The following is an 11,409-nucleotide window of genomic DNA, read 5'->3' on the forward strand; positions in this document are numbered from 1 at the left end:
AAAGCTTACTGTAGTGCACAATTTTACAGTGAAAATATCAATGATGATTTGTTGAAAGTTTGTTTTGTATTGCAAAGTGTACTGCGACTCATATTGTCACGACAAACCATAGCTCTGTTAAAATGGATGACAGCATTAATAAAGTTAAAAGCACAGGGAAGATTGCTGGCTCAGTGGTTTTTGATGAATGAATGAACTGTACAATTTGATGAATGAATTATCCGTGTAATATATCATTACTCTCCAAGCAGAGGCTCCAGCTAGTTTTGGATGTTTTTTTAGGTGTTTTTGTTGGGCTTTTTATTTTGTCACATTTTCTTTATGTATCGACGATGTAAAGAAAACGTGACAAAATAGAAAGCCTGACAGTTGCTTGAGTTTTGGATGTTCTTTTAATAGGTGTTTTTGTTGGGCTTTCTATTTTGTCACATTTTCTTTATGTCTTGGCAATGTAAAGAAAATGTGACAAGAAAGCCTTATAAAGACATCCAAAACTAGCCAGAGCGTTGCCTCTGCTCGGAGAGTAATACATCATACGAATGGACCTAATTAGACCCTGTTCATACCAGGCTTCGCAAATCTGGATTCACCAAAGTACAGGATTGATTCCAATTCACGAGGCCTACAGAACATTGTACTTCTTCGCTCAGTTTATTAATATACTTGCTTGTGCAATGTGTATCTGTCTGATTACATTATGATGTTGAAAATACCAGTGCCTGATGCATTTCACTTTTGCATTGTATGTTGTTGGATCACTACGTCTAAAATACAACAACAAAAGAATCCTTACCTACTACCCACCTTACTGAGTCAGTAACCGGAAAACATTTTTTGTCCCAGGCCCAGCTACACATGTATAGTAATCAGCAGTAGGATGCAAATGGGTCTGGGCCATTGGAACAAAAAAAAACTAAGTAATTAAGATAATATGGGAAGCATTCTTTTCCAATGAAAATTGTTACATCACTCATGAGTGCTTTCTGTGGTAGCGTGCGTAGTCCAGTGGTTAGCGATCTTGCCTCTGGAGCTAGAAGCCCCGGGTTCGATCCCGACGGTGTTGCTCACCCAACATGCACGCTACCGGAAAAGGTCACACAGTCCTTAGGACGGAATGTTAAGCCGTGGTCCACTGTTCATTGTGCTTGTGGAAAAGAGGTAAGGGAATTTCCTCTGTACAATGAACCTGTAAATACTGTACAAAGCGTCTGTCTTCTCTGTCACGACCAGTGGAAGATTAGCTCATCTGTTCATTGAGCTAAACTTTCAAAATCACTTTCCTTTCCTTTCTGGGAGAATTTCTATTGATCTCTTCATTGTCATCTTGCTAAAGGCTGTATCTCAGATACCAGTCAACTACCGGTATACCAGACTAAGAAGTAGTGGAAAACAGAAAACTGCTGGCAGGCACATTCTGAAACTCAAAGTTGTTTTTTAATGACAAAATTCAAATGTTTCACTGACATTTCTTCAAAGTAATTTTGTACATGTGAGTTCCAATATCACATCCACACATCTCCATGTCACACAATTACATACAAGAAAAAACATTGAAAGTCAGCAAAAGTACCCATAAAACCATTGCATACAAGTTTATCACAAAGACACATTGTCAAAAACTTTGCAAAATTGTGCAAAATGACACTGGACTACGACCAAGTAGATCCCAACACGTAATACTATGTAAAACCCTTGTTTACAGTAATCCACAACAACAGCTACGACAAACATAAACAGTTTACAGTAAACACATAAACAGTAGGCCAAAACTTTGTGCTCAAGAGAACGTCACATATGAGTGACAAAGGCATGTTTGACAGCATCCCTAGTAATAAGGTGTCACATTTAAAACACAAGACACAAACGTTGTCCTAAGTGATAAAAAATGGATCAAAAAGAAATAAACACGCCCATACACCACCTGATATGGCAGGATTTTTATCCATGATAAATATCCTCAAAATCTAACCAATGTCAAGTTCAATCACTGCATCCAGTACAATGATTTTTCTAATTTTTGCAGGATTTCAGCCTTTGCAAGCAAAGGTATTCCAATTCAAAAGAAAGTACAATTGTTCCAAAAATCAACCAAATCAGGTGGAAATTTGATTTGAGAGCATGCTTTTATTATTGCAAAGAAGTTTTCCCTTCCAAATAGTTTAACTGTTGAGAAACAACATGGGTTTTATTCGCCATTCAAAATTAAAGATTCACAATTTTTACTATCTACCCTTAACTTCACTCTAGAGGAAAAATGCATAAGCTGGTATTGAAGAAAAGAGGAAAAAGGAAAAATACATAAAACATAATATGATTCTAAATACAACATTTTTGCATTTATAAGAAAAAACTGCATTCTTTAAAACTTAAAAGAAACCACAACACAACAAAGTTGCAGAACAAATACTGCAGGAAGCTAGCCCAAATCCAGGCCAAAGGAAAATAAAATCAATTTTCATCTTAATGATATGTACATCAAACCACTGATCAAACAAGAAATTTGCCACTTAAAAGATTAAAAGTAATAATCAGATATGTACTAAGAAAAATATGCAGAGGAGCAAAAATATACAAACAATAGTCAATCAGAAATATAAGCAACATTCTTCAATGTTTTTCATACATCCAGGTAACTTGCCCATCTTTTTGATATATGACATTACCTTTATTCCATGTCCAGCATGAGGAAGCCATTGGGTGTGTCTTTAATCTTCAACTTAGCAAAAGAAAGTGGCAAAATTCTATGTATCTTACAGATAAAGCCTCTTCTTTGAGAAGTGTTTACAGTCTCCAACATTGAAAGGACGGACTTTAGAAAAAGAAAAAGATATTCATCAAAATCAGACAACTGGTCAACACAATACACACTTATACTACAATTGGCCACATAGCAAACCACGATATAACATCTATAGTATACTAAGTTCTACAATGTGTAAAATGATATTCCATCACTAACATGTGCACATATCAAAGTACCCCAAAACACCTTACAAATCACAGATACTCTTAAAATACGCTTTACTTCTTATAAAACACACTAAGTCTTGTACAGTTTGTAAGTGCACACTCTTACAGATGTCCTAGAATAAAATCATCATATATATACACCATAACCATCATCCTAACTAGCAGCATTAAAACTTCACCTATCAGACAGTAAAACCATTATAACATTACCCCTAACCAAAAAAGCAGCATCGTCTCCTAGCAACAGAATTATACACTCACAACTTTAAAAACAACTCAATTATATGCAAGGGTTGGAAAAAAACACTTAAACTTTGAGAAGTTGGCCTGAAACTTCAAACTGAATTTTGAACTTTACCTTTGGACTATTCCATATTAAAAGATAGGGGGAACAGCCAAAACTTTTCTTGCCCCATACTTCCACATCTTCTGACGATCGACCAACGTTTTTGATAGAGTGGTCCTCAGTAGAAAGCAAGTACTACTTTTTTTCAACCAGTGCATATATTTGTATGATAAAATGCTAAAACCTTCCTACATACATAGAATAATCTTTCACTTATGACAGACATGATACCTCCTACCAGGGAGATACCATTACGGCGGGGGAGAAGTTTAAGCCTGTGTCTCTTCATCCAGATCTTCTGTGCTGTCGCTCTCCTCAGTGCTGGATGGTGCGGACCCCCTCCTGGCACCTCTGTTTGGTTCCTTCCGTTGCTGAACACTGGCGGATCTCCAGATAGAGGGGCCCTGAGAAAGAGGGAAAATTGTAAAGCCCAAAAAAACCTCTTCTACCAGTCAGAGTTTTTGGATTTGGTAACTTTGAATTTTGCTAGCCAACCATCCATGATTAACAGTGCTTAATACTTACTTGCTTATGCTTATGTTGAGACCTTCCAGTCTCGAGTCGAGATGGCAGCCCATGCGGGATCAGACTAACAGTGACATCCCTTTTATTGTAGAATATCACAAACATTTTAACGTATCATATACTGATATAGGGGGCTGACCAATTGCGAGTTCTTTGACAATTCATCAAGAAGTACAGTGGGTTCATTGACAGCAAATAGGACAAACATACACGACTACATAAACAAACAACAACTTAACTGTACAACAAATTGTGGTGAGAGGCCCCTACCTGCCAGTCACTCTTGACGAAGGCCATGAGACAGTGCAGGTTGCCGCCGGACTTGCGTGTTTTCCTGGTCTGCAGCCCGAGGTGCAACCGGCGGATGTCCAGGTACGTGGGGTTCTGACAGTTCAGGTCTGTGGAGATGTCGCTCCATCTACAGGGTGGGAGGGGGGCTTCACATCAACGGGTGTTCTTCAGCCAACAAAGTTTTGCAATGTCTGTGCAAAGAATCTATTTCATCATGCCTCATGGATATATATTGCATTGGACCTTAGCAATAGGAACTGTGATAAAGGTCCACAATACAAAAGGTAATCAACAACTTGAAAGATCTTTTGAACAGTCAGATGTTTCGGGTAGCATGCACTACCTTTGGTCAGTGACTATGGTAAAGGTCATTTGACCCTCTCCTTGCTGCCCAACCTCATAACCAATACAAGATATAGGTGCCAAAGGAGAAGGTTAAGCATGTATTAATGTTAAAAAAGATAATGGTCTGAGCTAAAGCAACTTTTTTGTGTGACCACATTTAGAATCCAACACCACCAGACCATCCCCTCAACATGTTCAACAGTACACAATGTATGTGATGACTGTAGTCACCTGATACAGTGTAGACCTGGGTGTTTCCTACTGGGATCACCAATCAGCAGCCAGGTCTCTACCTCATCCTGCAGGAGGTCAGCTCTGGAAACACAAACAGTTAACCTTTAGCAAGCCAAGTGCCACATATAACAGCACCAGTATCTACCACTAGACAAGTGCTATTCTGTAATTTCTGTAATCTCTACTGTTTATGATTGAAAAACCTTGTACCCATAGCCTTAATGTACAAACTTGAAAAGAATTAAAACCAGAACTGATGACAGTTGATGGATGTTGAGATGATCAGGACAAAAGATTTAAAAAATATGTAATCTGGATTTCCTTGCTTTCTCATACTTAAAGATTACCTTTCACTGCAAAATTTTATGTATTTTTAAGCACACTGAGACGCAATTTTTAGCATACAAACCACACTTGTTGGAAAATAGTTGGATTTACCTGATATGTGCTAAACAAAATCTGAATTTATTACAGTGCGTGCTTACTGCTGACTTTGAAGTACACTGAAATAGTGTGCTCTGCTTGGGAAGTGATTCATGTCCAGAACACCGTACATACCTGTAGGCATGAGCTGCTTTGAGAGGCACGTCTTCATATCCAACAGGACAGAAATAGTGGTTCTGGCAGTGGTAAATAAGCGTCATGTTGTCGTCACGCAGGCCGTTCTTTACGTTTGCCAGCGCCGTTTCGTCGGTCGTGCCCATGGTGCGCCCCTTCCCGTGTGGTTTGTAGAGGTAGTAAGCCCTCCCGCGCACGCCGTAGTGGTTGTTCAGGAGGGTAAACCACCTCATGAGTGTGGAGTTACCTGTATCGTTAAAAATCATTTTTAGGCTTGGGGTCATTTTTCAGTTCAATGCTTAACAATGGGGCAAAAAATGCTCTGGGAAGCATTTCTGTTAGTATAGACAATTACGTTTGTATAGTCCAGTCTAGTCGCTTTTATACTGTCTTATTTTGTATCCTGTTATTTTATGTACGTTGTTTGCAATTAGCCTTCGGGCAGGAATTTGCAATAAACTTATTTAGTATTATTATGTTATTATAGTCGTGTTTATTTTACACACTGCTGATATTTTTACTATTGTTTTTAACCCATTATTGACTACGGAATTCAGCACCCTCAAGTGCTGTAATGAACTGTGATTGTATCAATAAATAAACAAATCTATAATTAAGTCCTCAAACATAATAATCTATAATGTTTGAGGACTAAAAGTTTCTGCCTTCCCAATGTCGTAGGAGGATGAAATTTTAGGACTTTCTCACTCTATATCGCACTACAGGAAACAAATAAAAAAGGCCAAAGAAATGTCACAAAATTTCAGCCCTCCAAAAAAGGTATTTTAACCAATTTTTTGTATGGACCTTCCTACCTGTGAAGGGTCCGAACCGGATCTCACCAAACGGAGGCTTGAAGCCCAGGACTGTCAGAGCTTCTTCCTGAGTGATGGGTCTGTGACTGAGAGGAAAATAAACAGGAGAGAATTATTTCTCACACACGGTTGGAAATAGAAACTTCACGTACTTAGGTCTGTGACTGAATGGAAAATAGGAGGGAATTATTTCTCATACACTGTTTGAAATCTAACATTAAACTTCGGGTAGTACTTGGGTTTGGAACTGAGTAGAAAATACATGAGAGGGAATTTTTTTATCACACGCTGTTGAAAATATGAACTTTATACTTTGTACAGTGGTCTGAGACTGAGTAGAAAATGCAAAATGATTCAAATTTCATGACTCATTAGAATAAGAAAATTACTCCAAGTTTTTTACCAGCACCATGCATTTTCTTTTCCTTTAAATTTACTAAAAAACTGTGTTTTTGAAGAGGTTCCAGTACCATTAGATATGGTACCGGTACCAATAATATAGCTGTAAACAATAACATGCCATACGGTTTCTGTGTGTTAGCTATACAGAAAACAGGAAATATTGACAGCGCGCATGTGAAAATGACAATATCCTTATAGGCTTAGTACTAAGCCTATAGGTACCATCCTAGTTAGTTTACGTATGCTAACAACTATTAGAGAAAATATAAACTGACAGGATGGTCCATAGAATTTCCCAACTGTGACTAAGATATAATTTGGTTTAATGTTAAATGACAGGGAAGGATGGATGTAATCGGATGAAACAGTCCATCTGATTGGTAACACTGATTTGATCACATTATAAACATGAACAGATGGTAAACTAGCAGATGATTGAATCATGACTTGTGAGATATACAAAAAAAAGCTAACCTGCCACCCCCCAGTGTGCTGAATAGGAAGTTCCAGCAGGAGACGAGTGAAGAGATGCCACATGACTTCTGGTACTGGGGTCGGCTCATGCAGTACCTACAGGAGGGGGGGCAGGGTTACAAGAAAGATCACCAGCTGGACAAACAGGTAAACAGATATATTCTTTATCTACTAAGTACATGTATACATGTATATCAATCTGAGCACATGTACACACGAATTGCAGATGAATTGAAAACTCTTCCCAGGTAAACAGGTTGCTTGTTGCTGTATTATTCAATTTAAAAGTTAAAATGCCTTAATCTAAAGTAGCAAATATTAAATGCTGCAGAAACTATCGAGAACAGAGCCTGGTGTTGAGTATGAAGTGGAAAAAATTAATTTTGGCAAGATTGTTGAATGTGAAAAAGGCAGCAAAGAGCTCTCAAAATCAGAGATAAGAATTCAATTTGCCTTTTAGTTAACTTCCTCGTCACTGCTTTTCATTAATGGTTGCGCTACATCATGACTACATTTCATGTCATACCTGGGCCAAGATAACATTCTATATTGGGTGTTTCAGACAAGACGATAATTTGGGTCACACGGGCTTCTAATTGTATCACACAGGCTTCCATAGAATCATTCGAACACACTTCATGTGGGCTGTGTGTGCCACTGTCAAAAATTTGAATATCAGATTCAAACATTGGAATTGCTGGTTTTCGCTTGAAGACACCAAATTTTCTCAACTTCTGGCGTATTTCTCAGATCAGGGTATGACATAAAGTATCAGCCCCATGCTTGTCGGATCGCCCTTAGATACGGAATACACCGTTTCGTATTCCATACGAAATTGTATCCAACTATGCAGTAGCTCCCCCTACCATCTCCTGAGGTCCAGCACCTTCCTGAGAGCCATCTGCTCCTGCGTGACATCGGTGCTGACGGCGGGATACTCCTTCTTTACATCCTTCTTCTCCTCCTGCTGTTTGTTGTCTTGCTCCAAAGCATTCTGGACATAACCTGAGACAACACCAGTCAAATTAAGATGTTCTAAAACGTCTTGACTTATACGACATCAATACAACACTACTGATCAGGGATGGCTGTTCCAGACTGGGTGACATTTTGGGTAAATATCACACACTCACAGGCTTTTGCTTGCAAAGCATGGGCTTCCATAGAATAATTCAAACTCACTTGTGTGCCACAGTCAAAAATTTGAATACCAGTTTCGGATGTTGGCATTGCTGTTGTTACAATTTTTTGTATGAAGACACCAAATTTTCTCAACTTCTGTCTCATTTCACATTGAAAACGTTGAAATCCTCTTCTGTCTCAAGAACAAGCCTCAGATCAGTCAGTTTCAAATGAATTAGGGGAAAGTAAATCTTTCAGCTGAGAATAGCTCTCCTGATATCAAGTTCATCTCTCACCTCGTTTGACCTTCCTGTTGACCTTGTTCTTGACCCAGCTGCTCATGTCCACCTCCCATGAATCCGAGCGGTGCTGCGGCGACCTCTGACCCACCTGGCTCAGGTCGGTGGGGCAGGACTGGGAGGTCGTCACCGCGTTAGCGGCTCCGCCGATCAAGTCTCTCAGCACGGCCTCCACCATGTCCTCTATCGGGGGTGCCGGTGTCGGGACTGCTAGTTGGAATGGAAATAAAATGATGCTCAGTCAAATGGCCTTATTACTAGTATGGGGACAACAAGAGCAGATTCAAAGTTAATTTTCATACCCTCTCCTTAATTCAATCAAAAGCACCAGGTTGCATGTTTATGATTATGAAACATTTTCTTTTCTAGGGAATGGATTTTCTTCAATAAAATCAAGTCAAGTCTATGTACATGTACTTTACTAAACATTTATGCAATCTGACAATCAACGTTATTTGAATTAAACTCTGAATCATCAGAAAGCAAGCGTACCGGTCATAACATTTGACAAGTGAGTGTCTGCCATAGTAGTTTTCACTCCACTGAACTGACTCACTGAAATGATGACAGGATAACAATGTGGTGATGGATACAGTGAAGACAAGTTACATGTAAATGCTCTCTCTCTCTCTCTCTCTCTCTCTCTGTGTTTGGGTCTCTCTCTTTCTCTCTCCCTCTAACTCTATCTCTCTGTCTCTCTCTCCTTTGCCGCAAAGTTCATTATACTGCTATTCGCTGTATCATCAAACATACGAGAGAGAAGGGTACGGTTTCAGGGTGCGAAATACTTTATTGAGCCAGGTTGCACGGTGTGCAACCTAGGTAGAATGCTAGGTTGCCCGTCAGAATTTCAGGTTGCCCCACCTAAAATTCACTGATTTCTTGAAATTATATTTTGTAAGTACTGTACATAGTATTACATAGTCTTTAACAATATAACTAGTGTTCAAATGTGTTTTTGTTTCCAAATAAAATTCAATGATATAGAATGTAAATAAAACGCCAGAACCCACAACAAACAATTCATGTGTAACAAGGCTATTTTTCTTAGTACAAATATATCCTTTTTCAACACCCATAGACTTTTTGCTTCTTCTGCTCTAGCAAGAGTTACACTGCAATAGGACTTGTACCTGTACACTATTCTCATCCCTCACATAAAAGTACCTACCAGGCAAATTTTCAAAATCTAATAAAAGTACCCGGGGAATAAATTTACCTATATTTTTTATTGGAAAAGTTACAGGTGAGTTATCAATGATACACATGTACAAATGTATGATAATCACAAAATAGATACAAAAGTCTATGTCATTGTCCAGTTTTTATCTCACTGTCACAACATAATTTTTTAAACAACTTTGTTTATTCTATAATCATTGTTGCAACTTGTCAAGAATTTTTTTAAATCCCAGCTTATAAAGTGGCTTCATCTCCACTTGTGCAATCTTTAATTTTGCCCCCCCCCCCCAAAAAAACACTAGCAACATTTCGCCCATAGAAATACACAGCAACTCAAACACTGCTCTCTACCGGTAATTGTCGGTACTGCAGATTACACGTCATTACTCTCGCGCAATCACGCGATATTTAGCGATAGTTGATGAATTCAACATGGCGCCCAAGAGCCGAGCGCTGAGCCGCGCTCTCTTTCCGACGAATTTCGCGTTTCAGGCACAATAAAACAGGTTGACTATGGATGCAAACGAGTGAAAAAGTATCGGTAACTTGATTAACTTGTTTAGTTGGGGGTCGATTTATATGTTTGGTTTGAAAATTTACGAGAGTGAGAATGAGTGTGTGCACGTGTGTGCGAGCTTTCTTGGTCCAAATTATTTTCTACTTCGTCCAAATAATTGCTGCAAAATCGATTTCTCCGGCCCAAAATTTAGGTAGCACGCCGCGCAACCTGGGTTTAGAGATAAGTTGCGCCAACCCAAATATTGTTGCGCTGCGCAAGTGCGCAACCGGGTATTTCGCACCCTGGGTTTGCAGGACATAGCTACACAAACAAGGAAGAGCTTGTAAGCGAACTCCTTCTCTGGACACCAACTCACGGGCACTCCTGTGTCGGGCGACCCTGACAGACCTACATAGACCAACTTGCTGGGGATGTAGGGGTGAGGTCTGAAGAACTAGATCAACTAATGGCGGACCGTGACGCCTGAAGGGAGAGAGCAACCTTAGTCCGGGCAAGCTGCCCAATATGATGATGATGATGATGGGACACCAGAGCCTGCCACTCTCTTTTGTCCACTACTACTGTGCCTGCCTTGAATAATCAATATGCTCAGTATGAGGTCATCCCAGTTAAAACTTACCGTTGTTGTTGGATGTGTTGTTGTTGGGACTCTCACACTCTGGATCACACCCACTGTCCCTCTCCTGGTCCTGTTCCCTCATCTCTACCCCAGGCTCATGTCTGTACTTCACGCCAAAATCTCGTCCTGCAAACACGTCTTCCTCCTGCAACTCGATCTTCACGTCAACGTCAGAAACGGGCGAACTCAAGTTCTCCGCAAAAACATCTCTGCTTGTTTCTGTAGCTTCGCTCTTCCTGCATGCTGGGATAAAGTCTGTTTTTTCTTCATCATCTGGAAGAGGTGATCTCTTGGAGAGAGCCAGCTCTCCATTGGTCAGCTCGGAGTAGTTACGCGCATCATGATTGGTCGGTGAAGAAGAATCGTCAACGTGTGTCTGTCCGAAGGTGTTCTCTTTGTCGTCGGCGTTCCCGATGGTTTCGTCTTCGGTGAAATCGGATTCTGGTTCGGACTCGGAGGACAGCGGCGTTCCCAGGAGGTTTCCCATCTTGACCTACTTAGCTTTCAAATCTTCAAGAAGACAGAAAGTGGAGAACATCAGAAATATCATTGGTCAAAAATTGTACTAGTAACGTTATAGTATTATCAAAGCCTCAGAGGCTGTGTGTATTCTTAACATTGTTGCAACATCGTTTGGTTTATCTCACTACCATAGATACAACGTATCAATTTAAAGTAATTTTTTTAAGATAACGTTACATATGAAT

At 39.6% G+C, this 11,409-nt stretch overlaps 1 protein-coding gene across 2 annotated transcripts; it reads right to left on the reverse strand.

Annotated features, from left to right (window-relative positions):
* Nucleotides 1-1,412: 1,412 nt before the first annotated feature.
* LOC136422878 (basic immunoglobulin-like variable motif-containing protein) lies at nucleotides 1,413-11,209 on the reverse strand. 2 transcript variants are annotated; one of them, XM_066410788.1, is made up of 9 exons: nucleotides 10,703-11,209; nucleotides 8,379-8,588; nucleotides 7,827-7,965; nucleotides 6,961-7,056; nucleotides 6,085-6,170; nucleotides 5,270-5,516; nucleotides 4,709-4,792; nucleotides 4,112-4,259; nucleotides 1,413-3,720 (listed from the first exon to the last, which is right to left on the reverse strand). In XM_066410788.1, the coding sequence occupies exons 1-9, from the start codon at nucleotides 11,187-11,189 to the stop codon at nucleotides 3,586-3,588; spliced, it is 1,632 nt and encodes a 543-aa protein (XP_066266885.1). In that variant the 5' UTR covers nucleotides 11,190-11,209; the 3' UTR covers nucleotides 1,413-3,585. The 2 variants fall into 2 exon arrangements, with proteins under 2 accessions (XP_066266885.1, XP_066266884.1); XM_066410787.1 differs by having other exon boundaries at nucleotides 8,379-8,591.
* Between the last annotated feature and the right edge of the window lie 200 nt (nucleotides 11,210-11,409).

Source organism: Branchiostoma lanceolatum, chromosome 17 (genome assembly GCF_035083965.1).
Source record: "Branchiostoma lanceolatum isolate klBraLanc5 chromosome 17, klBraLanc5.hap2, whole genome shotgun sequence".
Taxonomy (NCBI): Eukaryota; Metazoa; Chordata; class Leptocardii; order Amphioxiformes; family Branchiostomatidae; genus Branchiostoma; species Branchiostoma lanceolatum.

Excerpts from the sequence above, each read along its gene's own strand:
- LOC136422878 (XM_066410787.1), bottom strand. The coding sequence starts at position 11,189 with ATGGGAAACCTCCTGGGAACGCCGCTGTCCTCCGAGTCCGAACCAGAA. Across the intron at positions 7,057-7,826 it reads GTGCTGGACCTCAGGAGATG|GTACTGCATGAGCCGACCCC; the intron begins GTAGGGGGAGCT and ends CCCCTCCTGTAG. Across the intron at positions 6,171-6,960 it reads AGCACACTGGGGGGTGGCAG|TCACAGACCCATCACTCAGG; the intron begins GTTAGCTTTTTT and ends TTTTCCTCTCAG.